At 37.0% G+C, this 27,539-nt stretch overlaps 1 protein-coding gene across 1 annotated transcript in view; it reads right to left on the bottom strand.

Moving 5' to 3' along the window:
- LOC149143929 (uncharacterized) overlaps nucleotides 1-27,539 on the bottom strand; it is a 221,145-nt gene that overhangs the window by 145,124 nt on the left and 48,482 nt on the right. Inside the window, exons 8-9 of the mRNA XM_089451980.1 lie at nucleotides 13,424-13,522; nucleotides 13,177-13,292 (exon numbers count right to left, since the gene is read on the bottom strand). Of these exons, the coding sequence (XP_089308106.1) occupies nucleotides 13,177-13,292; nucleotides 13,424-13,522 (215 nt within the window). The remainder of the gene's footprint in view (nucleotides 1-13,176; nucleotides 13,293-13,423; nucleotides 13,523-27,539) is intronic.

Below are 27,539 nucleotides of genomic sequence, written 5' to 3'. Positions count from 1 at the left end.
AACTTAGACCAAGGACCATAGAAGGAGAAGGAGAAGGTTGACATGATGGTTTGGAGTGAGAAAGATATTTTGTTTAAATGGTCTTGGTTGTCTCAATCTGATATGAATTTACTAGTGGAAGAGTTTGACAAGGTTCTGTTGAGAAATCTAGGGGCGGCTAGAATAGGTGATTTCTCTTACTTTTGATAATGGCTTGTGTTGTGTGTTTACTTAACTTGATTAGCTTTTTTCACTTGATTATAATTATTGTTCTTATCGTCAAACAGCGACCAAACAATAAAGAACAGTGAGACAAGAGGACACAAAATATAGGTTATCAGCCAAGGTCAAAACCTCTCCTCTTGAGAGGAAAACCCATAAGAACTCTTCTCTTCTTATAGAACTTCAAATGACAAATTCCAAGACCTAAGACCCTTATCAAAGTCCCCTCCAAGACCAAGTCAATCCTTCCTCCTTGATGAGCTTTTCCTTCCAACAACTTCGACCCAAGCAGCCTCTGCAACTTTGGCCCCAAGCAGCTTTTTCTGCAACTTCGACCCCAGCAGCTTCTTCTGCAACTTCGACTTCCATCAGCTTCTTCTGCAAAAACCCTAGATGGCACATGTGGGATAATAATGATGAATTTTACTTCCTTTCCTTCTTCGTTTGGATAGCCTTCTCCTTCTTGACAATTAGGCTTGCAAACTTAGTCCTTTTCACACTTGATTTCGATCTTCTAAGGTAGCTACAATTTCAGTCTTACTGCTGCAATTGAAGCCCTAGTTTTCTCGCACGTGTGAGGTGCAAATGACCCAAAACAATCCTCTAATACTTTGCTTTCCTTCCTTGGTTTCTTCTTCCGTTCACTAGGCATTCTATGCTCTTCTTGTGCTTTCCATGAGTTGCCTTTTTCCCTCCCAAATGAGGTCGAGCTCTTCCTTATATATAGGTCTTTCTCTAGGTCGAATTGTTGCCCCTAGGTCGACTTCTTCACTCATAGACGCTGACTTGTTCTTTTGATGATGACAAAGTCTTGGAGGGTCTATTTGACACTTTTGACTTTACATAAATTTTCTTTACAAGATGTAACATGCCCAATGTAAAGATGTAACATTGACTTGTAGACTCAATGACAAGCCCTAGAAGCACTCAATGGGTGCTTGACCTATAAATAAATTTAGGTTTCTCTTTACATCAAATATATAAAATCATGATTACATGTCATTATGAAGACCGAACCTAGTTACATATTTCAACAGGTATTCCCCTTCATGGGGGTTTTCCCTTCACTGAGTGCCTACATCTGGTGTTCATTATGTATGATCTTCATGTTTTTGGCATTTATTTGATGATGAGAACACTAATATAATCAACATAAGACAAATATAATATCACAAGTAAATGTCAAGTAAGAGAAATCAAGAATAAATATTGCCCTAATGGATTTCTCAACATGGTATCGAGCTAAGGTTAGTTGGACAAGGCAGCTAAGAAGGTCACTTCTAAAAAGAGTTTCAAGTCTACCTTTGAAAGATCGAATCATCTAAAAAGGGAATCAAACTAATGTGGCACATTTTTGGGCATGATCATAAATTCTTACCTCTGCAATTAGGTCGCAGACCAGAGAAAGGAACCAAGGAGCATTTCAAATATCTGAATTACTAGACTACTAGTCCATTCTAGGCCGAAATCTTTACAAGGCTAAGTGAAGTCCTCAACATAAAATTTAAGTCCTAAAAACACCTCTAAAATCCAAAGGACTTGTGTCATCTCAGGAATCCAAAATGATCGAATTTTGAAAGGACTAAAGATAGTCCCTGTAACCAGCAAAAAGTTCAAGAATTAAAAGCTCAGGGATCGAATTATTTAGAGATACTATAGGTATGTTATAAAATCACAGTCACTCCACAAAAATCAATGGAGCCAAGACCACTATAGAAAAGGGACAAGAATATGTGAATATGTATATAAGATTTGAACTTCAATAGTGACAGAAAAAGTTGACTTGGAGGATCTCATTTCTTGACAGAATAAGATCTACTGTGAGAAGTCAACTTTAGTGAAACTTAATCCATCAATCTTGAAAAAAGCAATCGAGCCCTATATTCCTTGTGGATGTCTAACCAAATAAAAGAAGACATTTGTTAAGTAAAAGGAAGCAGTCTATATCAGTGTAAGGTGTAGCCTATTTGAAGAGACTTGCATAGCAAGGCCGAGACCTATAAGTGACAAAGAAGCCAATCTCTGTTGTACAAGACATTGAAGAAAGGAAGACCTTGATAAGCAATCTTAGCATCCCTGTCTCAAGAAAGGAAGAAGTCTACAAACTAGTTTGTCTTACACCAGCTTGTGGAAGTAGATTTGAGGATCTCATCAAAAGTCAAGTAAGTATTGTTTATTTTTGTTTCTTTATTCATCTAACACTATGACTATAGTTTGCAAGAAGAGCAATAAGCTCAATGAAGCATCAAACTTTCAAGCATAGAAGGCTAAGGTATGTAATCTTGAGGTATATCATTTGTTAAAAGGTCTAGCATGAAATGTTTTAGGGTTTGGTTACTTATATAATTCTAGGGTTGGCTAGTTTTATTGTAATAAAGATTGTGAATATTTAGGATTATAAACCCTAGATAATACATATGAAAAACCCTCACCTTATTTGCACGTTCTCTCTTTGAAACCCTAACTCATGATATCTAAGATTCGCGGATCCTTTGCAAAATAAAAATTAAATAATTGCTCTTTAGAGCTAGTTAGGGTTTGTACTCAAAAATCTTTAGTAATTCATTATCATCCCACTCTTGTAATTGTATATTTTGGTTGTGCTTGTACATAAATATTGCAAGTATATATTGAAGGAAGCAAAGATAAGGTAAAAATGCTAATAACAAGTTGGATCCTTAAGCACAAGTTGACTCATAAGTAGATGAGCCATGAAGATGTTGACATAATTCTGAGGGAGCGGTTCATTAAGGAAACCTTACCATGTTTGTAAAAGGAGTAACTCAAGGTATGTACAAAAATTTATAGTAGATCTTCTTCATAGTACAAGGTAAGGTCATTTTAAGATTTGTTCTATATTACTAACTCTTTCAAGTATAGGGTTTTGAATCATTAAGTTTCTTGTTTAAGGCGATTAATCTTTAGATTAAATGAACCATGTTATATTATATATCTTTTGTTTACTTTAGTAAAACCCCAACCTTTAGGGTTCACTACAGAACCCTATCTTTTTTATACTTAGGGTTTGTTGATAAATTATCACATGATAAAATCCTACTCTTTTTATTAGGGTTTTGATAATATTATGATAAAACCCTAGCCTATTTAGGGTTTGATGTTGATATCTAGGTTATATGATGAAACCTTAGATTTTTAGGGTTTGGTGAATTAAGGTTTATGACAAAACCCTTAAAATCGTTAACATAAAATCCTAAGAAAGAAAACCTAGGTGTATGGGCTTTTGTATGATTGGAAACCTAGCCTGGTCAAAATTGTCGTATATTTAATTTTGGAGTTTGATGTTTGTATCTACGGTTTTTGATAAAACCTTAATAAAAGATTGATACAAGGAAATAATAATGAAACCCTAAATATGTCCACCTGGGGTAGCTCAAGTGGCAGTGGCAGTGGCCGTGGAAATGAAGTGTCACCGAACCGAAAGTCTTGGGTTCAAATCTTGTGCTACCCTCCCCCCGTAGCGGGTGAATAATGGACATGTAAACACGAAAATCGGAGTCCTACCAAGATTACAAAAAAAATAATGAAATCCTAGATATGAAATTCTAGTATGCTAACTTAATTGTTGATATTCATGATTTAGTTTTATTAATGAAATCTAGGGTTTGTGACAAAACCCTAGTAGAATTTGACATGAAATTCTAGGGCATAATATTGAAGCCCTAGATGTAAAGTGCTATGATTGGATTGCTAACTTGATTTAGTTGTTGATATCTAAGGCTTTAAGTCTCGATAATGGAATCTAGGGTTTGCAACAAAAACCCTAGCAAGTTGTTGAATTCCAGAATATAAAAGATGTAACCCGTGTTGACTACGAACCTAACTAGGTTTAGTTATTTGATATCTAAAGCTTGATTATTTTGATGTTTCCATTGTAATGACATGATTTTGATATAGTTGACTTCATGCTTTTGTATAATTGTACTTGTTGTTGAAGATTTGCAGGTACATAATCTTCAAGATGTTGAAGATGACTTAATGATGAGGATGATGATGGATAAAGGACGTTGTAAGAATAATGATGACATAAAAGATGAATAGACGACTTTGTTGTCATAAGAAAGAATGATATTCCTAAAGACATGAAGCTTTGGAAGGTTGAAGTTTCTTCAATGTTATGAAATTGTTGATCTCCCTAAGTTGAGATGGAGCTTGGATGAAAGAAAGTGTATATCTCCCTAGTTGAGAGCAAGGGCATAATGTAACAACTATAATAAAGACCTTGAAAGAAAGAGTAACGATCATGGTTGAAGCATTATAGATGGTAATTCATGAATGGAAAAGTTAACAAGACTTGGATGTTCTGGAAGAAGTGCCAAGGGTGAGTTTGGTGTTGATGTAGAAGTTAAAAGAAGAAAGCTTCCAAACAAGATGTGTTGGAAAATATGAAGATGACCTAAGAAGCATCAGTATATTTGACAACCCGAGAGGTTTGTGTAACTTATATATATATATTGAAATTTTATTACTAATTGGGGTTGTGATTGTGCAAGATCTCTTGATAAGAATGTTGAACGTTTTGAAGCATGCTTGGACTGGTGGATATACATGATATAGTTGATAAGAAGAGATGAAACATATTGAGGCGACAAGATGCTTGGGAGGACATTTGGTTGGCCTATGACGATGTCTAGATCCAAAGTAAGGAGGCTATTGTTGGTCTTGTGGAGCTTCGACCTTGAATACAATACCTAGATCCCTAGGTTGGTGTTAGAGTTGAAGTATGATGGTACCTAGAGTGGTTAAAGCTTGGAACACACCTTAGTCCCAACCAGTTAGATACCTTGGTCAAGTATCTAATATGTAGCATTGTGTGTGTTGTGATTCTTCATAGAACATATCATTTTGAGATCTTCCATGTACCTTTGTATATATGTAATTATGACTACCTCCCTAGTTCAGAGGGAGTGTTGAAGAATGTAACTAGTCTCGGTCTTCATAATTGTATTTGACTCATGATGTAGTGTATTTGTCAAAAGAAAGAAAAGGAAATTTTATTGTAAAAGAAATTGACTTATTAAAGCATGGGTTTCATGCTTGGGTCATTGATCAACAGGTCAAAGCACCCATTGTGTGCTCTAGGATTTCTGTATTAAGTCAATGTCAAATTCATTATGTAAAAGACCCTTCTTGGGCTCATGTGTCAAAGAAAAGAAATTTATTTCATGTATTTAGTTATGTAAACTCCACCATCAAGTGGGCCTCTTTGAAGGGTCACATCCTCACACAAGAAGAGTATATATACAAGAGCTATTTGAACTATTGAGGATGTCATACCAGTGATCTGCAATTATTATGAAGAGAAGAAAGTGTGAATATGTATAACTAAAGTCTTTATCATCACAAAGGAGTTGTTATAGTGTAGGAAGGAGAAATCTATGGAGTCTAGATTCTGCCTCAAACCAAAGGGAATGATAAATATTACAGGAGTCGAAGGTGCAAGATGGAGAACTTAGACCGAGGACTGCAGAAGGAGAAGGAGAAGGTTGACTTGATGGTTTGGAGTGAGAAAGGTCTTTTGTCTAAAGGGTCTTGGTTGTCTCAATCTGATTTGAATTTTACTAGTGGAAGAGTTTGACTGGGTTTTCCCCTTCATAGGGGTTTTTCCCTGGCTGATTCCCTACATCTAGTGTTCATTGTATATGATCTTCATGTTTTTAGCATTTATTTGATGATGAGAACACTAATATAATCAACATAAGACAAATACAATATCACAAGTAAATGTCAAGTAAGAGAAATCAAGAATAGATGTTTCCCTAATGGACTTCTCAATAGGAAGTTATTTCTAGGACAAGAGATATGGAGGATGTGGTACCTAAAAGTAAAGCACCTCCCAACTCACACCCATTCCGCAAGATAAAGATAAGATACCTCCCCGAGAGGAGGAGGCCAAAAGAAGCAAGTTGTATCCTGGAACTCGAGATGAGTTACAAAGAAAGAAACTTTGTTATAGCTGCAAGGAGCCTTGGGAGCCAAGGCACAGATGCAAGGGAAAGGGAAAAGTGCACTACATTGAGGTGCTCTCTGAAAATGAGGGAGAAGAAACAAGACCAATGCAGAATGACAGGCATTCTAGTTTAGAGGAGGAGCAGTCAAGGGTAAAAGCAGTAGGTGGCACCATACCTACACTTTCAAGAGCCCCTTCAAGAGCCCCTAGCTACAACACCTTCAGAGTCAAAAGTTCCATACAAAGGCACACGGTCATTGTCCTAATGGACAGTGGGGCAACCCCCAATTTTATTGACTTGGCATTAATAGCTAAAAGAGGCATCTCAACAAAGGACTCTGAAGGCATTAATGCGGAGATGGCCAACGATTTCATCATGGCATGCTATCAGACAGTTCCAAAGGCAGATTCAAAGATGGGAAACTACACTATGCTTGACAATTTCTACGTTGTGAAGTTGCCAAATTTGGACATAGTATTGGGTGTCCAATGGCTTATCATCATAGGGAAGCATTGGAAAAACTACCAGACCATGGAGACAGGATTCATTATGAAGGGAGGTCCGGGGGGGGGTCATCTTGAGAGGCACAACTCACGATACCCCAAAGATTGCTACACTCAAACAAAATGGCGAGCAAAATCAGGCAAAAGCACAGGACACCATCACAAGATACTCAGCATATTAGCCACTAGTCCAATTCAGATGACAAGGAAAATTCGCAGCCAAACCTAGGTTTCATGACTCAATCAAAGCCTAACCATGTTGATATGCTAGTAGGAGTGCTCAGGAAGATGACGCAAGACCAAATAGGAAGGGCATCCACAGCTAAGAGGAGTAAACAGTAAAGCCAAACAACAACACTGGGACAAGGAGTATCAGCTAGTAAGAGATAAACCAATGGAGGAAGGGTATTGGGAGACAAAGAAATCATAAAATCACCATAATCTCTGCTAGGGCAGTTGGTTTCCCAAGATGAAATAGGTGATCCAACGAAAATATAGTTGAATAGTGAAGCAGATAGGCCATTATGAAGAGTCATGCACTTCAACTTTGCACGCTAAGTTGCACGAAACGGGGAAACGGAAACGAGTTTCCGAAACGGGAAGCGAAACGAAACGCGACCTCCCCAAATTTTGGAAACGGGGAAACGAGAATATATATAATAATATATATTAAAAATATTTAAAAATTATTATTATATATATGTGCAATCATAAAAAATATATAAAAATTATTATATATATGTGCAGAGAATGAGCCAAGCTGCTCTTTTATAACTTTAGAATAGGTTTCTAGAACTACCTGGAAACCCTAAAAAAATTTAAAAACAAATTTTAAAAAAAAAAAAAATTAAAAAACAAGTGTTTTTTTGGGGGAAACGTAGCACATACGGCCTGGAAACGCATTTCCGGCCGTACGGCCAAGTTTCCGTTTCGGGAAACGTGGTCGTACGGCCGGAAACGCGTTTCCAGGCCGTACGGTACGGGGAAACGAGTTTCGTTTCGTTTCCCCTGGGGAAACGGACCCCCTGCCCACGTTTCCTGCAACTTAGGTTACAGGATTTGCTTCATGACATGATGATAGGTAGCAATGTTAATGAATTGGGCAACCATGAGATGACGTGGAAAATTGTTGCCAAAACTTTTAGTCGACTTGTTTGGTATCCTAGTACTGGATGGAATTTGCTTGAGGACAAGCAAAATTTGGGAAGGTAGGATTGTAATGTCCTTTTCTAACCCTTAGAAGTAAAAGGAGGCTGAGTCTTAGCCTATCTAGATCCCATGGGCTATTGACAGGAAAAATAAAGGGGTCACCATAATAAAATAGATAATAATTAAATAAAAGGGGTAAAAAGTCACTTTCGAGAAATTAAGTGACCCATTGTATTACATATGGTTTTTAGAGGAGTAAATTATTATAAAAAGGGAGAAGGAGATTGAAGGAGAGGGTGGGGAGAATTGTTGAGAAAATTGGCAAGGAGCTCTAGGAGTTATCATGTAAAGAGAAAACCCTAAATATTTCCCAGTTTCAATATTGAGAGGCATACCCTAGCTGAAGATCGTTGGTTTCGGTGTTGAGAGACACACCCTAGCCAATTCTTGTACGCAGGTTGGTCCTGTGGCCACGGAGCTTATTCAAGAGAACAAATTCCTAATATATTTACGGGACAAGTTTTATTAAACAATTAAAGTCGAGACATTTGTTCAGAGGGTCAAGCCTATCAATCGCAATGCATTCATGAAGGTTGTGAAGGTTCATTCTACTATCATTCAAGGACCGAATTTATTGCAAGAATATGGGTTGAGTTCCCTTCCCTGCGTGGGCCAAGTTTATTGCTAATAAGGGTCGAGTTTACAACAATGTTATAAGGACCAAACCATACAGGCCAGTTCAAATCGGTCTGACCATTTTTGATGCAAAAACCAGTTTGAACAAGTGACTTGACCTATTTTTGTCTGGTTCAGTACAGTAAAGTCACGTAGAAAGCAACAAGTGGGGCCTGTTTTGCTTCTTTTTCTTTAATGTTTGTCTTAGTTGGGCACTAGCCCAAAATAGGTGCCTAATATTCAAGCATATGGTCCTCCCATTGCTATGCATTTCATTTTCGTTTATCTTTCATTTTCATCCTTTTACTTAAATTTTTAACATTACCATGAAATGACTCAAGATGTTTGCGAGTGGCTTCAACCTCATTAGATTTCATATGGAGAAAGTAGAATTTTAGATCTCACTCGAAATCCAACAGAGTTAACAATTTTCCAGGTTTTTAGGTTTGGGGGCGTTGCAACGCTACATTGGATTTTCTCATGTACAAGGGTATTGAACTAGTATTTAATCAGGAGCACCAAGCCCTCTATGTACCTTGATGTTAGTGGCATTGGTTGTTGAACTCCTCTATTATGAGCCTACTAAAAAGAATACCCATCACTCAAACAAAATCTTGACTTGACATGCAATGATTTTTCTATCTTAATTTAATGCTTAGAGGGTGATATTGATGACGAAGATAACAATATAGGCAATGATTTTGATGATATGTAGGTATTTGTTGTAGCATAACCTTTTTTGGATGCTAGAGGCCATGTGGAGCATGTTTGCTAATGTATTTTCGGTTTAGAGATGGATCGCACTAGGTGCTCTTTTGGTTATGTGCACCTTGTAAGTGAGAACTTTTGCTTATTTGTGTGTAAATGGTGTGGATTCATATGGATGCACGTGAATATATATGTTTTTCTTTAAAATTTGAATATTTTATGTGTTTTTGGTTGACCGGTATTTTGTTCCAGGTTTTTTTACTGGTTTCCGTACGGTTCTGACCAATTCCCGGTCCCAGGGGTCTGCCGGTTCAATGACTGATCCGGTTCTGATAACTATGGTTTACAGTGTGTTCCTGGAGGCCGAAAATTTACTCAGAAAGAGAGTAATTCTCCATTACTTAGGGACTGAATTAAAGTTTTATGAGGTGGTTGAATCAGAGCTAGGATGGCCACAGCACTGTCTGTCAAAAGATCAATTCATTATCAATTTCCTTCATTCAAGGTTGAATTGATTACTAGACAGTTGAATTTAATCCATCCTCTCAAGGGGCAGCGGTATCATCTGTTAGAAGGCCGAAGTTATTACCTGTGTATGTGTTGAATACAGTGACAGCCACAAGGGTCGAGCTTGTGGGTAAACAAGGAGTGAATATCCCAGATTGCTAGGCCGAATTGCCATAGTCAAAGCAAATCGACTGAGTGGGTACAAGAGAAAGGACATGAATCGGTCTGGTGTGGAGATCGGAGATCGGAGATCGTATTGCTGCTAAGGACGAAATCTCTGTCACAAGCCAAGTTTTCTATTCGCCAGAATATCGAATTGATTCACAATTCCTTTGAAGTCATGTTGAATGACTTCTTGAGGCCAAGTGAATTGTTGGAATAAAAGGCCGAATCCAAGGGTGAATGGATTCAACATCTTTGGCAAAGCGATCTCTCTAGAGTAGTTTGTCAGGTTCTACCTTAAATTAATATGTAAATTTCCTCCTACAAATATCTGCAATAAAATAGTGTTGGAATTGCAATATTTTTTCCTGGGATTTGCACATTTTTATGCTATTTCTGGTGTTCTCTATTTACAAAATTTTCATGGATTTATGAGATAAAAATCTTCATGTCATAATATGCCAAATTAAACTCTTGAATTCTTGCAAACTAAATCAAGGGTTATTACAACCATCCAAGAATAGCTAACGTGGAATGTAGGTAAAAGGGTGCAACACTAGTGGAATAAAGGAGACACATAGCAGTCATGTATGAGAGAGATAGAGAGGGGATATGCATGCACCAACCCTAGACTATTTCCAGAATTAGAGCTGTTGTTCTGATTTAGCTTTCAATATTATTTCTAAAATGACAACTATTGTTTGAATTTAGTTACAGTTTCAATTCAATTCTATATATTTTCTAATTCCTATTTGCTTTTAAAGGTTTTAGAAATAACCACATGAGTTGACTTAGCCCAAGCAGGGTGTACATCACTAGCAGCTAACACTTGCTTTTATGCATGCATGTACTCCTAGTTTAGGGTTCTAATTTAGAAACTCTCTCATGTAGGCATAGGGCAGACTTTCAGAAGCCGGAATTAGAGTAAAGGTTTAGTCCTCTAACCTAGGCACACTACAGGGATGGAGTGCATTCATTGTAAAACTATCTCATTCTAGTCTATAAAGGTGTAAGAGGGTCTTCCATTGTGTTATAAAATTGAGGTTTTGAGACATAGCGTGAGAATTTACTGTTTTTTCATAATAAAACAGTGATGCATATTTGAGATTTCAGCTTTCCTGTATTTTCTGTTAGTGTTTCCAGCAGCATCCATTTGCAGATTAGCATATTCAAATATTGTTGTTTCGATAGATTTCAGTTTTAAAATTACCTAGAATTTAGTTATTCTTTGAGTGTAGAATCTCTTCATCCAAGTAATCTAATAAATTTCTCAGAGAAGCACTTGAAAAGAAAGGTTCACCTTCTAGATATTGATTATGTAAAACATATTTGCACCTTCTAGATATTGATTATGTAAAACATATTTGCTACTGTAAATTTGCAGTCTCTGTCTGCATAAATTTGTTTCTCATGGGATGATTTATTATTTTGCTAACAAAATCTATCTTGTACACAATTTCTTTGCATGAGTTTGAGAAATAGAATTTAGTTTCTTGTTTTTATTATTGATATGTCTGTTTATTGTGCATTTCTGTTTGGGCTTCCAACTTAGATTTTCTTTTGTACAAGTCAAGGTAATCTATTATGTCTGCAGTTGTCTTCTAGGTATGCATCTATCTTTCACATCTAGATATGTGATTATGTTGGGTCTCTCTATACTATCTTTCAAGTATGCATCTATGTCTGTTATCTTTCAGGTATACATCAATGCCTCTGCTCTACTCTTCAGGCTGCATTTGTGCTTCTTGACATTATCATCACATCTATGTTGCTCACATCTGCGGTCAGTAGGTTGTGCCTAGCCTAATATGTCTACTTCGTGCAAGTTCTGAACTATGAAAACTCAGTCAATTTCTTATGTGTATTTGTTTGTGCCTACACCACAGATCTGTCTCTATTTCTTATGTCTATGTTTAGCTTTTACTCTGTATTGTTGGAATATGACAAGTTTCCTCTAACAGGCATTTCTATCTCTAGCTCACACAGTTTCATGTCTGGCTCTAAACTCCTTTTTACATTGGACTCTATGTGTGATTTTCCATCGCGCTTTGATCCGTCGCATCTATGTGTTTCTATTGTGTGTCAATGTATCACGGTCTAATGTATGGTAGACTGTCAAGATCTTTCTCTATTTTTTCTTTCTTATTTCTTCAAACTATTCTAAATTAAAAAATAAAAATAAAATAAATAAATAAAATTCATCTATAGTTTGAACTTGAGAAAACTTTAAAATAAACATTCACTTACCTCAACCTTTTAAAGTTTTAATTTGACATGCATCTCTCTCTCTCTCTCTCTCTCTCTCTCTCTCTCGGACCCATGCAAACTTCGGTTTGGACATCTTCTTTGATATGATACCATTATTGCAATTTAAAGATCATGATCAAAACATGACAGAGGCAAAAGGAGAAAGTGTATTATTAAATGTAGTAGTATACACAATATAATAGAATTCCTTTCTTCATCCACTAGGTAGTACCGTAGTTGTGCTACCTAATTATGTGTAGTTGTTCATTCACCTAGTTGGTGACTTAACACATATATGACCTTTATTACATGATAGCATTTTAGGACAACTCACAATATTTTAATTGGGAATTATTACTTTGAACATGTCATAGAGGGAGATGGTATGAGAGACGAAAGACTAGAAATCAATTTCCCTCGGGGGGGAGGGCATTGCTTTCCTAGAGAGTTAAGCATGCCGAAAGGACTAAAAAGGAAGTTTTAAGCATTGAAAGAAGCTCACATTTTCTCAAAGCAAGAAAAAGTAGACCCTTCAAAATTGTGTACCACAAAATAGGAAAAGACTTTGTATTTAGCAGCCACATATTCAATAATAATTTGCAAATTACAATTACTTATCCAATGATTAAAGTAAACCCTAACTGGCCTTTTGCACAAACCTTTTGTGTATCCCTTCCGGTATATTTTCTAAACCAATTATAACTTGCCTACATTTGTTCCCATTGTTTGTTATAGTTTAGTCAATATGCTTCAAACTAAAATTTGTTTAGGTGCATGATGCATCAATCAATTATAAGACATGAAGAGAAATTTGGACTATCTTCACTAATTCATAGACTCCTATCAAGTCATAATTAGTACAATAAAAGAAGGCATGAATAACAAGTTCCTATTCAATATATTAGCAGATTGAAACTTATCCTAAAAGAATGATTATTTATCAATGTTCCAACTTCTAAACTATCGTTGATTTTAAAGTACGGTGAGTCATCTCAGGACACAAGTAAGATTTAACCGTAGAGAGAATGTGGAGTACTATTTGTACATAAAACTACCTCGCGTGGTAGTCAAACTTTGCAGGGAAGTCTACTCTAGTCATGAACACCTCTTCAAATCCTTTGTCCTTGCATTTGTTCATGTATCTCAGGGTACGTGCTGCCTCATCCACAAGCTAGAGTACACAATAGTTTTGCACAGTCAAATTGTACATCAAGATAATATGCAAAGGAAAGTAAGATTGCATACACAACATTACAAAAAATTGTGACTACTGAAGTTACTAAAAGACAATCTTTAAATTACCTCAACCAGTCCGCTCTTGGTCATACGAAATGCCAGGTTAAGATATCCAATTGAATCGCATATTACAACGTCAAAGAATTGTAGAAGCCTTCTCTTTAGCTAAAATTCACGAATTTTCACAAATCAATGGTTTTATTACCAAATTTAATGTTTTAAGTATTGCATGTAAACTATTTGACAATTGTAAAGTGACTATCTACATCAAAAATTAAACATAAATTTTGAAAAATGACTTCTATCTTGTTAATCTTGAATTGGTTGTTAACATTGTAAATATGATGTTATGAGATCATAAACAAGTACTCCATCCACCATATGTTGTATTTCATTAATAATATAAAATGAAATTACTAATTTCAATCAAATTTTTAGATTTATTAACTTTTGTTTAAGTTGCCAACCATCACGTTTTTAGACTACACAGTATGTATAGGACATTATAGTTTCCACTAAGGGTTTTGAATTTTTGATAATGCTTATACATTCTGTGTTACCAAATCTCACTTTGTTGCATTCAACACCACAATATTTTAAACATTCATTATGAACAGTCTCTCATCAAAGCCACTCAATCACAACTAAACATCCACAATAAAACTCCTATTAAAATAGCTCAAGGACTCAAATATTTTGCCCAAAAAAAGTCTTATATTCAAATTCACTACAACGAACAACATGATAGCCCTTACAATGCAATACTTCCCTTCCCACCCAAGCAAGAATAGAAAGCATATCCGAATGGGAAAACATATCAGAAAAATATATTTTAAAAAAACACTTTCTAAGTAAAAGGGATAGTAAAGCAACCATAGGTTGCTAACTCATCCAACTATCTACAAAAGTTCATATTACAAAATTACTCTTAGGAGACATGAAAACTTGTAGCACTATATCTCCAATGCCTAGGATAAGAAAGAGTAGTGATCCAAAGAGCATAGCACAATAACCATGGAAAGTAATACCTCCAAGAAATATCATTCAACTGGTAGCTAAATGTGAACACAGTGGTCTAGCAATCATACAATCCCAAAAGATGTGTGAAATTCTTAGGATAAGAAACACTACAAAAGTAACACTGCATCTTGCATTCCTAGGATAAGAAAGAGTAGTGATCCAAATAACATCACACAGTCACCATAGAAAGTTATAAATTTAAGAGCCACACCAAAGCTAGCTTCACTCAATTAAGCATACCTCCAAGAAATATCATTGAACCAGTGGCTAAATGCAAACACGTGACCTATAGTTCAGTCACCGAAAAGAGCAATTATGGCCAAATGTCGTTTGCTTGCCGATCCTTGAAACAGAACCTGACATTGAAAAACCCTAATCTAAAATCCACGAGTAGACCAAATGATATTAATAACCAACCCTCCTCATCAGCCACAGTCATACATCTGCAATTCAATTTCTTAGAAATACTAGGCTTCAGGCTAAAGTCATAATATACAAATAAATTTTCTCTTAGGCCACACACAATCACTCTAATGAAATTAGTATCCTTAAGGGTTGCTTTAAACCTATGATCCAAGGAGGTTGGCTTATATTTTTAGTGGATAATCAAGGTCCTAAATCAAACCTTCCACAAAAGCTGATCACCCCATCATGAATGCCACATATAATTCAACTTGCAAATACCGTTACAGTAAAGATACTTTCCATTAATACTGGGAAGAGAACAAAAAGAGTTCATAGATGTCATGAATCACCAAATACCATCTCTATATCCCTATAAATTCCATCACAAAAGGATAGAGAATACTGACCAGGATTTACAAATCCTCTTCTCGAATAGGGAGCAACTAAGATCAGTTAGAAACATTCCAAATCACATCCAAAGCAAAATGGAGCATTTGGACCAAAACTAGTCTTGATCGACTGGATTTCAATGTATAATCAAGATCGTCAAATCCCGTTAGCATGATTGGATTTCAAAGATTTCGTTTTGTAAGGCAGCCAAGGTTTGAACTTTGAAATTTGCGCTAGTTGGGAGAAGATGCAAAAAAATCCAACCATGTTAAGGGTTGGAGTGGCCCAGGCTAGTGCAATCCCTTGGCTATTTTGATTGCTTACATGCCCCTGGGTCACAGTTTCTTAGACCACAGGCTAGTCCTGCAAGTCAGGGATGAATCAATATATTTATTCTTTATCCTTAGGGATCTATTTATTTGTCATGATGTGATCTTAAATATTGTGTAGCAATCTATGCATGTTGAATACAAAGCTGCCAATTAAAATGTACAAGGATCACACTAGGAAGGGTGAGTTGTTGGCCAAAGGGATGGCCAGGACGTTAGAGCTAATGATGAATCTGAATGCCATTTCTGATTTGGAAAGCATGACATCAGTTAACTGATTTGGGTAGCATGACATCGGTTAATAGAAGAAAAGATACCATTAATGAAATGCTAAATGAGATGAGATGTGACAAAATAACAGCGTTTACAACTCTTTGACAGCTCTAAGAATTTTGACTTCTATATACATGCAAGAATATATATGTAGATCAAGAAAAAAAGTTGTAAAGATGGACATATCTCAAAGCCACATAACAAAAAAACATTTTAATCAGTCTAGGGAGCTTGTGAAGATAGGAAAAGTGTTAGTGCTATAGGAAGTTTAAGAAAGGGTAGGAGACAGTCAAAGGGTGGAACAATCAGGTCAAATGGAATTTGAAAATCCTAGTCTCTAGATCTACGAAGAGGCATGGTCAATAAAATCCGTGTCGAGCAACATTCTCACTGGTTATACTACATAGGAGTTGGGAAGCATGTGGAAAACAGCAACCCGGGTTGGAGGCTTAGAGGAAGAAACAGGAGATTTTACAAGAAGCTTCACAACCAATGTTGCACGAAGCGGGAGCGAAGCGGGAGCGAAGCGGAAGCGGAAGCGGGAGCGCGGAAGCGTCATTTTCCAAAAATCTAGGAAGCGAAGCGTCCGCGGAAGCGTCTGCTATATATATATATATTTTTATATTTTTTTGCATTTATACTCAAAACAAACATCCCAAATACCAAATTAATTGTAGAAGACATGAAAACATGCATATTTTTGCATAAATCAAGATAGATATGGCATCCATGATTCCATTGTAGTTACTAGTATGTACAACAATCATCTATATTCTAGCTATTACAAACATACATCAAATTTTTAAGCATATTATAAAACATAAAACATTTAAGCATATTATAAAACATAAAACATAGAGCATATTATGATTTATCTAGCAAGTGAGCAACTGTCAACATTTGTCATGTCCAAAATTCAAATAATAATGTTTACAAAATATGTCACTTGGTCACCGCCAAGCCAAAAAGGTTCAAAATTCAAATTCACAAGTCTACAAGTCTAATGAGTAATCTATGACAAAAAGTAGTAGATTGTGAATATATCTACTAATCTCTCCTCCTTCCACCACGAATAGAACGTGGTGGCAATGAAGAAGATGGTCCCTGTGTAAGTCGTGGCACTGAAACTGATGAAGAAGAACCCCCTGCTGTTGGTGTTGAACCATGGAACCTAGGAACCAAGGGACCAGATGGGGGTGGGGGTGGTGGCATATCAACACGGTCATCATCATCCTAGAATCACTCAAAAAATTCATGCAAAAAAAAAAAAACACTAGTTAACAAAAAAATTAAAAACATGAATTAGAGAAATGCTTTATAAGGGAAAATTGGAAAATTCATACCACAATGGACATACCTGGATAAGAGCATCCTCTAATTGCTCTAGTCGCAACACTCCATCCTCCAAATTGGGCTCCTCTGGATTCTTGTCCCAAATCAACAAGTCTTTATTAGACTTTGCATCTTCACAGTAATGGGACAACAATCGCAAGTTGTAATGAACATAAACCAAGCTCTCTGCCCGGTCTAAATTCAACCTGTTCCTTTTAACACTGTGGATGAAAGAATAAGAGCTCCAACACCTCTCTGCAGAAGAAGTGTTTACCACCTGTGATAGCACCCGCAATGCCAAACTCTGTAGAAGTGGAGTACCCCCTCCATGCATGTTCCACCACTCAAGAGCAGAAAAAGTCTCTCGATCTTGAATTGCATGCATGCTCCCAAATGGACCAGTGTTGAGCGTATAGTTGCTCACCTGTCTCCGTACCAATGCAGCCTCCTCCTCATCAGGGATTAATTTACTCAATGCAGCCATATATTTTTCGTGAACCTCTCTATCTTGGTGTGGCTTTTTCCTGCTTCCCCCCCCCAGGTGCTGGTGTTGAAAGCCATGATGGATGATAGTATTTAGGTGTCAAAACATATGCTAATGCATGCAATGGAATATTTAGCATTTCCCATCGGTTTTGCACCTCTACACGAATATAATTGTACAAGGTGGTATCTCTAGGCTCAACAATGTCTTTAATCTGCCCCAACATGCTATCCATTTGCTCATACACCTCCCCAATTACTGGTCGATCTCAATCTGCAAACTTGATCATGTAATAAATTGGTTTGGTGAATTGCAAAACATATTTAACTTGTGACCAAAAGTAACTGTCAAGAACAGTGTCCTTGACTGCATTAGCACCATCTGTGTCAGTGTTAATTTCATCCCATGTTTCAGCACACACCAGATTAGTTAAAGCTTGTCTCACCCTCACTAGCCGCCTAAAGGTGAGGTAATAACTAGCAAATCTTGTCTTTGCAATTTTAAGCAATTGCAACTTGGAGTAAGTGCCATAGAAGTAGTTTACCCTTGTATGCCCTGTGATGAATTTAATGAGCTGCTTCCCTTTCCTGTAAACCTCAGCAATCCACCCACAATCTTTGTGTTTCACAATATCATGCATCAAAAGGTTCAATGTGTGAACCAGGCACCCAGACCAAAAGATGTGTGGATGAGTACGCTCAATAATTTTTCCTGCTGCCTTACAATTTGCTGCATTATCTGTGATCACTTGAACCACATTATTCGAACCAACATCTTTGATTGATTTCAATAGGAGATCTGCAATGTTTTGTGCAGTTGCACTGATGGAGGAGGAGTCATGACATGCAATAAATACTGCACCACTAGAAGAAACACCAAGAACATTTATCAAATGTTGGTTTCTAATATTTGTCCACCCATCTGATACAATGGATACCCCAAAATCCACCGACTCATGTGTAAAACGTGTCAAAGCTCTTTGAACCTTAGCTTTTTCTCTTTCTAATAACACTGTTCTAGCTTTCTCATAGTTGGGGGCCTTGTATCCTTTTGGGGCTTCATTGATGGCCTTTACCATGTCATGCCAATAGGGAGAGCGAAGCACATTGAATGGTACACCGCAAGCACAAAGAAAACGGACTATCTTTCCATCCACATCATCCCTCCCAGCAACATTAAGGAAATCCCCTATTGTTCTTCTACCTCAAGAGGTTGCAGAAGTACCATGAGGAGATGGGCAACTACCAAATTTAGAGGTTGCACTTGATTCAGAATGAGTTTTTTGTTTCTTGTTTTTTTGTTGTGCAGCCATCTCTATTTGGATGTATTTTCTTCTTTCTTCAGTTGAAATGTTTGGGCAAATTTGTACCCCCACAGAACCCTTTTTTTCATCACTGTCCAGCACCCCACAAAGATGCCTCCTCAGACGGGTATATGAACCACAATATGGTTTTCCTCCATGACAACCATGAGGGCACACAAATTTGTAAGATCCACCACCCTTTCCCCCATCAAGTTTGGTCACATAGTTCCACAAGGGTGTTGATGTACCTTTCCCATCTTGTGCTTCAGTGTCCCCTTCAAGTTCATCCCCTTCCTCTTCAAACCCTTCCTCCTCATCATACATTGGATCACTACTATTAGGACCAAGTTCATCCCCTTCCTCTTCCCTTCTATTCCTCACCCTTGCCATCATTAAAACCAAGAGTGGAATGATACATAGAAGCCAAAAGAACACCATCTTGGAATATGGATATAGGTGGTGGACAACCTGTAAATAAAGGAGCAAGTAGAAACAATGGGAAAGAGTAAGAGAGGGAGGAGAAAAATACAAATTTTTTTTCAAAAAAACAAGGGAGTTTGGGGTTTGAACTTACCTCTTTAGCTCTTGTAGATGAAGTCCTCCAAGCTCTTGCTCCAAGCTCCTCCTCCTTCTCCTAGCTCCTCCTTCTTCACTCTTCCAAGCTCTCCTCTCTTCTCCTCTCCTTTCCTCTCTTCTCTTCTCCTCTCCTCTCTTCTCTTCTCCAACTCTCATAAACTCAAAGTGAGAAAATGAGGAATGAATGGGAGCTTTATGCTTTTCATTCCTCACCCTAAACTCACCCTAACCTCACCCTAACCCACCCCCTCATTGCTAAGTTAAGTTAACTTTAAAAAAAAGAAGTTTTTTTCCTTGGCCAGCGCGGTTTTTTCGGAAGCGCTCGTGAAGCGTACGCTTCCGGGCGCTTCTCAAAAACCAGGAAGCGCATAAAAAATTAGAAATCGCGCTTCCTTTGGCGCTTCCGGAACGCTTCCGTACGGGACGCGATTCCGGCCTAGGATCGGGGGGAGGGCGCTTCCTGCAACACTGTTCACAACTGCAACAATTGAGGCCAAACTGGATAAGTCATATGCAAAAACAAACTCCACTGGCCAATAGGCCCAGTTAATTTGCTACAAACAAAGTTCATAAACGCAGCATAACACTCAGAAGATCTGATATATTTAAATATCCATGATAGGACAATAATATTTATATAGAAATGTATAAAACATATGAGATGATTCATTGTTACAAATGAGGGCCCACTTATATACCTAGGCAAGTGCCCTTTCATGAACGGTCATGTCCTTAGGGACATGCCCCTTCATTAACTAATTACTATTTAATTAACTACTTTTTATTATTATTTATATATTTGTATTTATATTATTCTTATATAAATTATATTCATAACATTGTCTTCCTCTTTTTGAGCTTTGTCCCCAAAGCTTATTGTTGACAAGGTGTGTCATCTGTTTCTTTGTCTTGTAATCTATTCGCATCTTTCAGAATTCTTAAGTTGTCATCTTCGATGATACAAGATGATAGGATTCTCTAAGTAATAAACAAAATTTTCGAACTGTTGAATCTTGCAGTTATTGGAAACTCGAGATGAATTGTTATCACAAGGTTGGATTATGGTGACATCGATATTCTTTAGAATGTGAGTCACTTGTTTTTGGTCTAAGTGATATGGATTTGCAGATTGGTTGAGATTTCTTCTTTTGTGATTTGGGTGTCAATAAGGAGTTCTAGTGATTTGATTTCCTTCACATACAGAAGTTGCTTGGTTAAACATTGGATCTTCACTTTAAATTTTCGTCGTTTGAACTGCAACATTTGAATATGTTTTTACCTCCACTGGTTTTTCATCTTCTTGAGTTGTGATATTGACTAGATCAGTATTCGTTCTTTTTTTCTTCAACTTCGACTATTACATCTGAAAAACATCCTTCGTGATAACTTATTCTAGTTTGGTTTTCAATGATTTCTTATCATTTTTAAGTTTCTTAATTTGAGAAAATAGATTTTAATTGTGATTTCTGAGACGTAAAAGTTCTTTAGTTTCTGATTCATCAACCTTATTTTCAGAGTTTTGACGTTCAACCTTTTCATCTTTTAAACATTTGATCTGTTTTAATAACCTCTGATTAAGGTCTTTTAAGCGCAAATTTTCTTCTTCCTTCTCTGATAGACTCTCATTGAATTTCCTCTCTAAACATTCTTTTTCTTGTTCTGATTTTTGCTTTGTTAACCTTCGCAAGTAATTTTTTACTATGGTGCTTTGGACACCAAATTTCTTTGTTACTTTCTATTGATTCTTCTTAAAACCGATCTTTGAGATCTTTATATTTCTTTTCCAATGCCTCATTTTTTTGTTGAAGTTCTACAAGTTGTTATTTTAATCTTTTAATTTGTGTATGTAGACTACCTTGAGATTTTTCCAAAGTAAACAATATTTGACACACTGGTCAAAAGATTGTGCGATTTGTAAATACCAACGAATACTCAAATTATGTTGGAAAAGGCAGACATCTAATCCAAAACATAGAATTATGTATGGAATCCATAGTTTCTTCATTCGTTTTCGAATTAAACATTTTTTTTAGATGAACTTAGGGTTAGTGATAACCCTTTGTAATTTTTTATAATAATATTTTTTTCCTAATTACAAACCCTTTCTAGAAAATGCTTGAACCTTATAACTCCCTTTATAAACTTATAATTACTTCAATGGCTACAATTTATCTTTAAGGTTTCGCCTTATAAAATTTTGATATATCTTATATAACAAATTTCAACTCTTAGCTTTTCGGGCTTGGGCTTGGGCAACCTTGTGTACGCCTTTTGTAATTTAAGAAAGAATATTTACATATTATCTCAATTGACTTTTTTTGTAAGCTTAAATATCTTATTTTCCTTTCTATTTATTTTTAACTTGTATATAACCTTTACACTTTGACATAGCCTCACTTTAATGTAAGCTCTTAAATTAATTATTTTTTGGCTTATAAGATATGGTTTATAGCAGTGTTTTAAAAATCGGTCGAGCCGACCAAGTTGGACCCTTGCTCGAGTCGGGTCAGTACAAAAACCAATTCAAAGGCCGGTCTGTTACCAAACCGGCCGAATCGATCACCGACTCAGTCGATTCAGTAATAGACCAGTTTGCTTGACCGAGTCCAACTTAAATCGGCAGCGGCGGAATTTGGAGGGAAAGCGGACTCCAACTTGTTTTTTTTTTGTTTTAGGTTTTTTGCTTGTCCATTTAACCTCTCCCAAGCCTATAAAAGCTACCCAACCACCTTTATTGTGCCTGCTAGTGCTACAACTTCTACAGTTGCAATTGGAGATTGTGATGAGGAGGAGGAGCCATGGGTTTCCATGTCTGACTCTGATTCAGAATCCGAGCCAAATGATGTTGGCTTCTCTAGAAGTAGCTAGTAGTGTAGTGACTAGTGATGTTTTCGTTTTATTATAGAGGTCATTTAGACCCTCCTTGGTTATGTGTTTTTGTTCTGATCTCTCTATCATGTATGTATTGGACAGTACACTGGGTGCCATTTTGATATAATGGATATATTCATGAGCCTACTTTGATCATATATTGTCTTCTCTATATTCTAATGCTTTGTGTTTGGAAACATGAATGAAAATTTTTAAAATTATGTTTTTTCATAAAAAAAAATAAAAAATAAAAAATAAATATATTTAATGTATTTTTTACAACAACAGAGTCATTGAAATCAAACCAGTTAAGTCGATATCGAGTCGGAGTCGACCCTCGGCCGGTTCTAAACCTGAGTAGAAGTTTTAAAACATTGGTTTATAGTAATATAGTAGTCATCCTATTTTAGGATACAAACTTCTTTTATGAGTAGGGACTTTGAAATATCGGAGAGGTTGTACGAAAAATAGCGTAAGGTTACGATTTTAATAGATGTAGGACCAATTTGATATCTTGGATGGTTTTCGAGTTGAGTATGCTATGTAGAATAGTTCCTTGTAACCCTATTTTAATAAACCCCTTCATTAAAATTTAATATTATGAGATTACCATGTGGATTTGTTAAAATTGGCATCTAGGGCCAAATTCCACTTTGGTCTACTCCTTTGAGGAAGATTATTGTGGCATTGAATTACTATTTTCGAGAGGTCCAAAATCGACGTTCAGATCACCATATTTGGATAAGGGAAAATACTTATTCACCTAAAATAAATTCTACAAGTCATGACCTTATTAAGGAGGGAAAATTGAAAATTTGAAATTTGAATTTACCTCCACAAATATCATGTCTATTTGTATATATAGGTGTCCTCCAACCTCATTTAGAGGACATCCTATGAGCACCTATATCTAAAATAGGGCAGCGGATCTGAGGCTAGGGCAAGGAGGCAGCTAGTACGAGTTTGGGGAGGAGGTTGTCTTCCTCTTAGGTGGGGAAGTCTAGCAGAGAAAGGCAGCAGCTACCTGGGTCAGCGAGGAGGTGTTTCAGGTTGATTTAAGATGATTTAGGGCAGAGGACTCCTGGCCAGATCAGGACGCAGGAGCAGAGGTGAGTTGGGTGTGTTTGTATGTTTGTTTTTATGATCTATCATCTCCGTTTAGTGGGATGCAGGGTTGAGCTTCTATAGCATCACTGTTGGGAACTATTATGAGAGCCAAGAAACCTTATTTGGGAGTGTTTACCCTAGCCGCAGTCAACCTACAGCAAGTCGTTGATGTTCAGAGGTAGCGAAGGTTGAATCAAGGTGTTTTCACACCCTAGGTAGGCTGCATACAATATTGTAACATATCTGTTCATTATGGAGTGACTTGTGATGGTTCCAAGGCCTACATAGTGCAGGAAGGCAGCGTTGAAGGGTTGTTAGTTTGAACAAAGAATCACAGCGTCTTGGAGCTGAATTAGGGTCACTGCAATGCCCTAACTAAAGCTCAGAAGTTTGCATAGAACCCTTGGGCAGCAACAGCATATGTCACCAGCTTCAGAGGACATTATGTGACTGCTCTAGAATTGCAACTGTAAACAGGCCATCTATTTACCTAAGGTCAGAGTTTGCCAAGTCAATTTTGACTTTGAATTGATGTACTCTCTCTCTCTGCTAAACAATTGAATAATAAGAAGAATTGATCTAGGGTCTTCCCCATCTTGGGGTTTTTCCCTGGCTTATGCCAATTACTGTGTTCTCTTGTCTTGGCTTGTCTTCTACATTAATGTTGAATGGTCTTTCATCAGTTACTGTTATAATTCAATGATTAATATGATTGCTAATGGAATAAAGAATGGGCTCATGAAGTAACTAACCTAAGCAAAGAACATGTTAAAATTAACAGGATTTGTATGGACACATGGAAATTGTTTGTACGGACGTGACTGTGTGATTAGACAAAATACACTTAGTTGTTTCAAATGATGCGATTATTCCCCAAAATTGTTGTGCGGCTATCAAAACTCGTTTTGATGACTATAGGGTAAACATAATTCAGTGGTTGTTCGAATTAGTCGCTGGTAAAATACTGACTAGCCCAAGTGGAATAATGTATTGTCATGACTGAATGCAGCATAGCGTTGGCGGAAATGAGACAAGTAGTAGCGGAGAGTTGAGTTGTAGCGGACCGACCGAGACTATGGTGGCGGTTGCTTCTTCTGTGGTTGTTTGTTGAACGACAACTGCAAATGTTGCGCCGACAGCCATAATGTTGATGACGGGGCGATATGCGATTGTGGCCCAAACAGATCAAAAGATTTGAATTTCGTTTTTATTTGTTTTTTTAAATAATATTTTGTTATATCACATTTCTTCTTTTTTTAATTTTTATCTGACCCCTTTTTTTTCAATTCTTTTAATGAATATATATACTCTTCTTTTTTTTCTTAAAATATATTCTCGTTTTTTTAATATATTTTGACTTTTTTTTATATAGCCCTTTTTTTCTCTCTCTCTATTTTTTTCTTTTTTTCTTTTTTTTTTTTAAACGGCCAAAGGCCTCGTGGTAAAATGGAGAAACTCCAAAAGTTGTGTAGTGAAACGCTAAAATTACGACGGCAACAAAGTTGACGAAAGTTTGATGGCCAAAGGTCGGATCAAACTGGCTCTATGTAACAGTTGAGCAGCTAAAGGATCGAACAGCTCTAATACCAATGTTATGAACAAAGTTCATAAACACAACATAATACTCAAAGGATCTGATATATTTAAATATCCATGATAGGACAATAATATTTATATAGAAATCGTAGAAAATCCACGAAATTTTGATCTACTATAGTGAACAATCTAAAAACTGAAAAACTAGTTTCTTTTCACTAAAACACAGAATTTCTCTACTTCAAATTTGCAACGAAATAGGAACAGAAATAAATACAATTCAGACACAGAATTTTTATAGGGAACCCAACTGGGAAAACCCTCTGCTTGTTTATTGATAAAAATTGGGCAATTGATCTCTTACAAATACAATTGTTTCACTTGGAGAATACACCCCTCTCTCTTCTTATCCTAGGCATGAAACCCTTGCAAGAATGTTGATCATGTTGCTCTCTTCCCTTGCTCCTCCTCTCCTCTGAATTCCTAACGCAAACCCAAGGAACCAACTCCCTAATTCCTTGTGCAAGAGCTGATCCTTTAGCTCCTAAATTCTAGCGCATGAACCAAGGGAAAATTGCCTTCTACCAACTCACACAAGCCTTCGTCTTGCCACGCTCACTTACAAGCTTACACACAAAACTGGTGCAAATAAGGGTGAATACAATAGTGTCTTCGTTCCTTGTATATAGCAATTTGAATCGGTAAAATTAGTGAATTTTCTAATTAAGGAATGATTTTGTGATTGATTGAGTTAGCATGAGTTAATTGCTCATGCAACTCGTCCTATTTCAAGTCAACCACTTGAAAATCAATCACTTGTGTTTTTCCTCAATTAACTCACTAGAAAATCAAGAACTCAACCTTTAATTTCAACACATCAGTTAACTGCAACCTAATTCATCCTAGTTTTAGGGACTGATTCTTAAATTATAGGAACTCGTCCTAAATTTTAGGGAATCTCCTAAATTTTAGGAAATCAAGAATGACAAAGAAGAAACTCGAATTTGACTCCTTGAATTAAGGCACAAATCAAGGAATCACTTTCTCGCTACTATTTTCAACATGCCCTCTTAGCAAGGAAGATGTTCCTAGAAGAACCTCATCCACCTGGATCTGTCTCCAACACTACCAAGTTCTTCGCTGCTGCAGTTGCTCCCTCTGCACTAAAAGACTTCCCTGCTTTCTTCTACAAAACCTACTTTGAAGACCTGTTCTTTCCCACCATGCTCTGTGAGTCCACCACTTTAGTCGTAAGTGCCATGTACCCTGTGTACATTTGTGTTTGCTTCTTGATGTCGGGAAACTCAACTCTCTTCTAATCTCCCTTAACCAAATCCTCTACCCACTTGGCTCAAAATCTCCCTATATTGGCTTCTGATCTCCCTTAACCAAATCCTCTACCCACTTGGCTCAAACTCTCCTATATTGGGAGTATCTGATTTAGTGGTTGTCTCCACTCACCCTGGACTATGGTCCTGATCATCTTGTTGGTCGGCCTAACTACCAACTAGCTTAGAATGAAACTGAGATATCGGTTGAGGCTCCATCTTGAGAGCTCTATCCTAATCTCACTCAACCACCACTTCTCTACTCTAAGTACCCCCTGGCTTGCTGCTCAAGGCTACACTTGTCTCTACCTACAACTTGTAGAGATTCTTCACCCTCACACCTATTTGCTTCTTACATCTAGAAGCTAAATGTTGGAGGTATGCCTTACCTCTGCTGAAGATGATATCATATCCCTTGTCCTCAAGGGTAGCTACCAAAACAAGATTGTGTCTTAATCCTAGAACATAGAGAACATTTCCAAGATGAAGAGGATTACTTGACTCCCTATGAAAACTAACAATACTAACTCCTCTAGCTGCATACTAACCATTATCTCCTAGCTCAATCTAAAATTGCATGTCCTTCTCCTTCAAGTGGCTGAAAACCTTCTTGTTCCCGATCATGTGGAAGGATGCTTCTAAATCAATATACCATATATTGCTCTCTATTGAGCTTGCCATGCAAGCAATCAATGAAAAATCTTTCTCGAACTGGGCAGAAAATGCATCTACCTCCGTTGATGTAGCAACATGATCCTTATTGGACTCCTTCTTCTGATTAGGACACATAGAAGCATAGTGCCCAAACTCATCGCAATGGAAGCACTTGATCTTGCTTAGATCCTTCTTCTTGCCCTTCTAACTAGACTCAACCTCTCCTTGGACCTTCTTGCCCTGGGCCTTGCTACTCTTTGCCTGTCAAGGCACAGTTCTCCTCATCCTCTGTCATGACTCATAATTGATCTTCCTTCTATGGTTCCTCTCTAGATCTCTTCATGTATGGAGTTAGACCAAAACCTTTCCCAATTTGGGAAGTTCTCTCTCCCACTAAGAGCATCCTGGAACCCTTCCATGACTTGTGAAGTCCAAGTAAGAAAAAACTCACAAGATCATGATCAAATACAACCACGCCCACCCCACCTAATTCATCTTGTACCTGAGTGAACCTTGACAAATATGGACAATGAGCTCATCCTTGCTCATCTGAACACTTCTCAACTTCTCCTTA

This window comes from Pinus tabuliformis, chromosome X, assembly GCF_031772625.1.
Source record: "Pinus tabuliformis cultivar Carrire ecotype Pingquan chromosome X, CPIR1, whole genome shotgun sequence".
Lineage (NCBI taxonomy): Eukaryota > Viridiplantae > Streptophyta > Pinopsida > Pinales > Pinaceae > Pinus > Pinus tabuliformis.
Note: the sequence above shows the minus strand (reverse complement) of the source record. Positions and strands in the feature narration are given on the sequence as shown.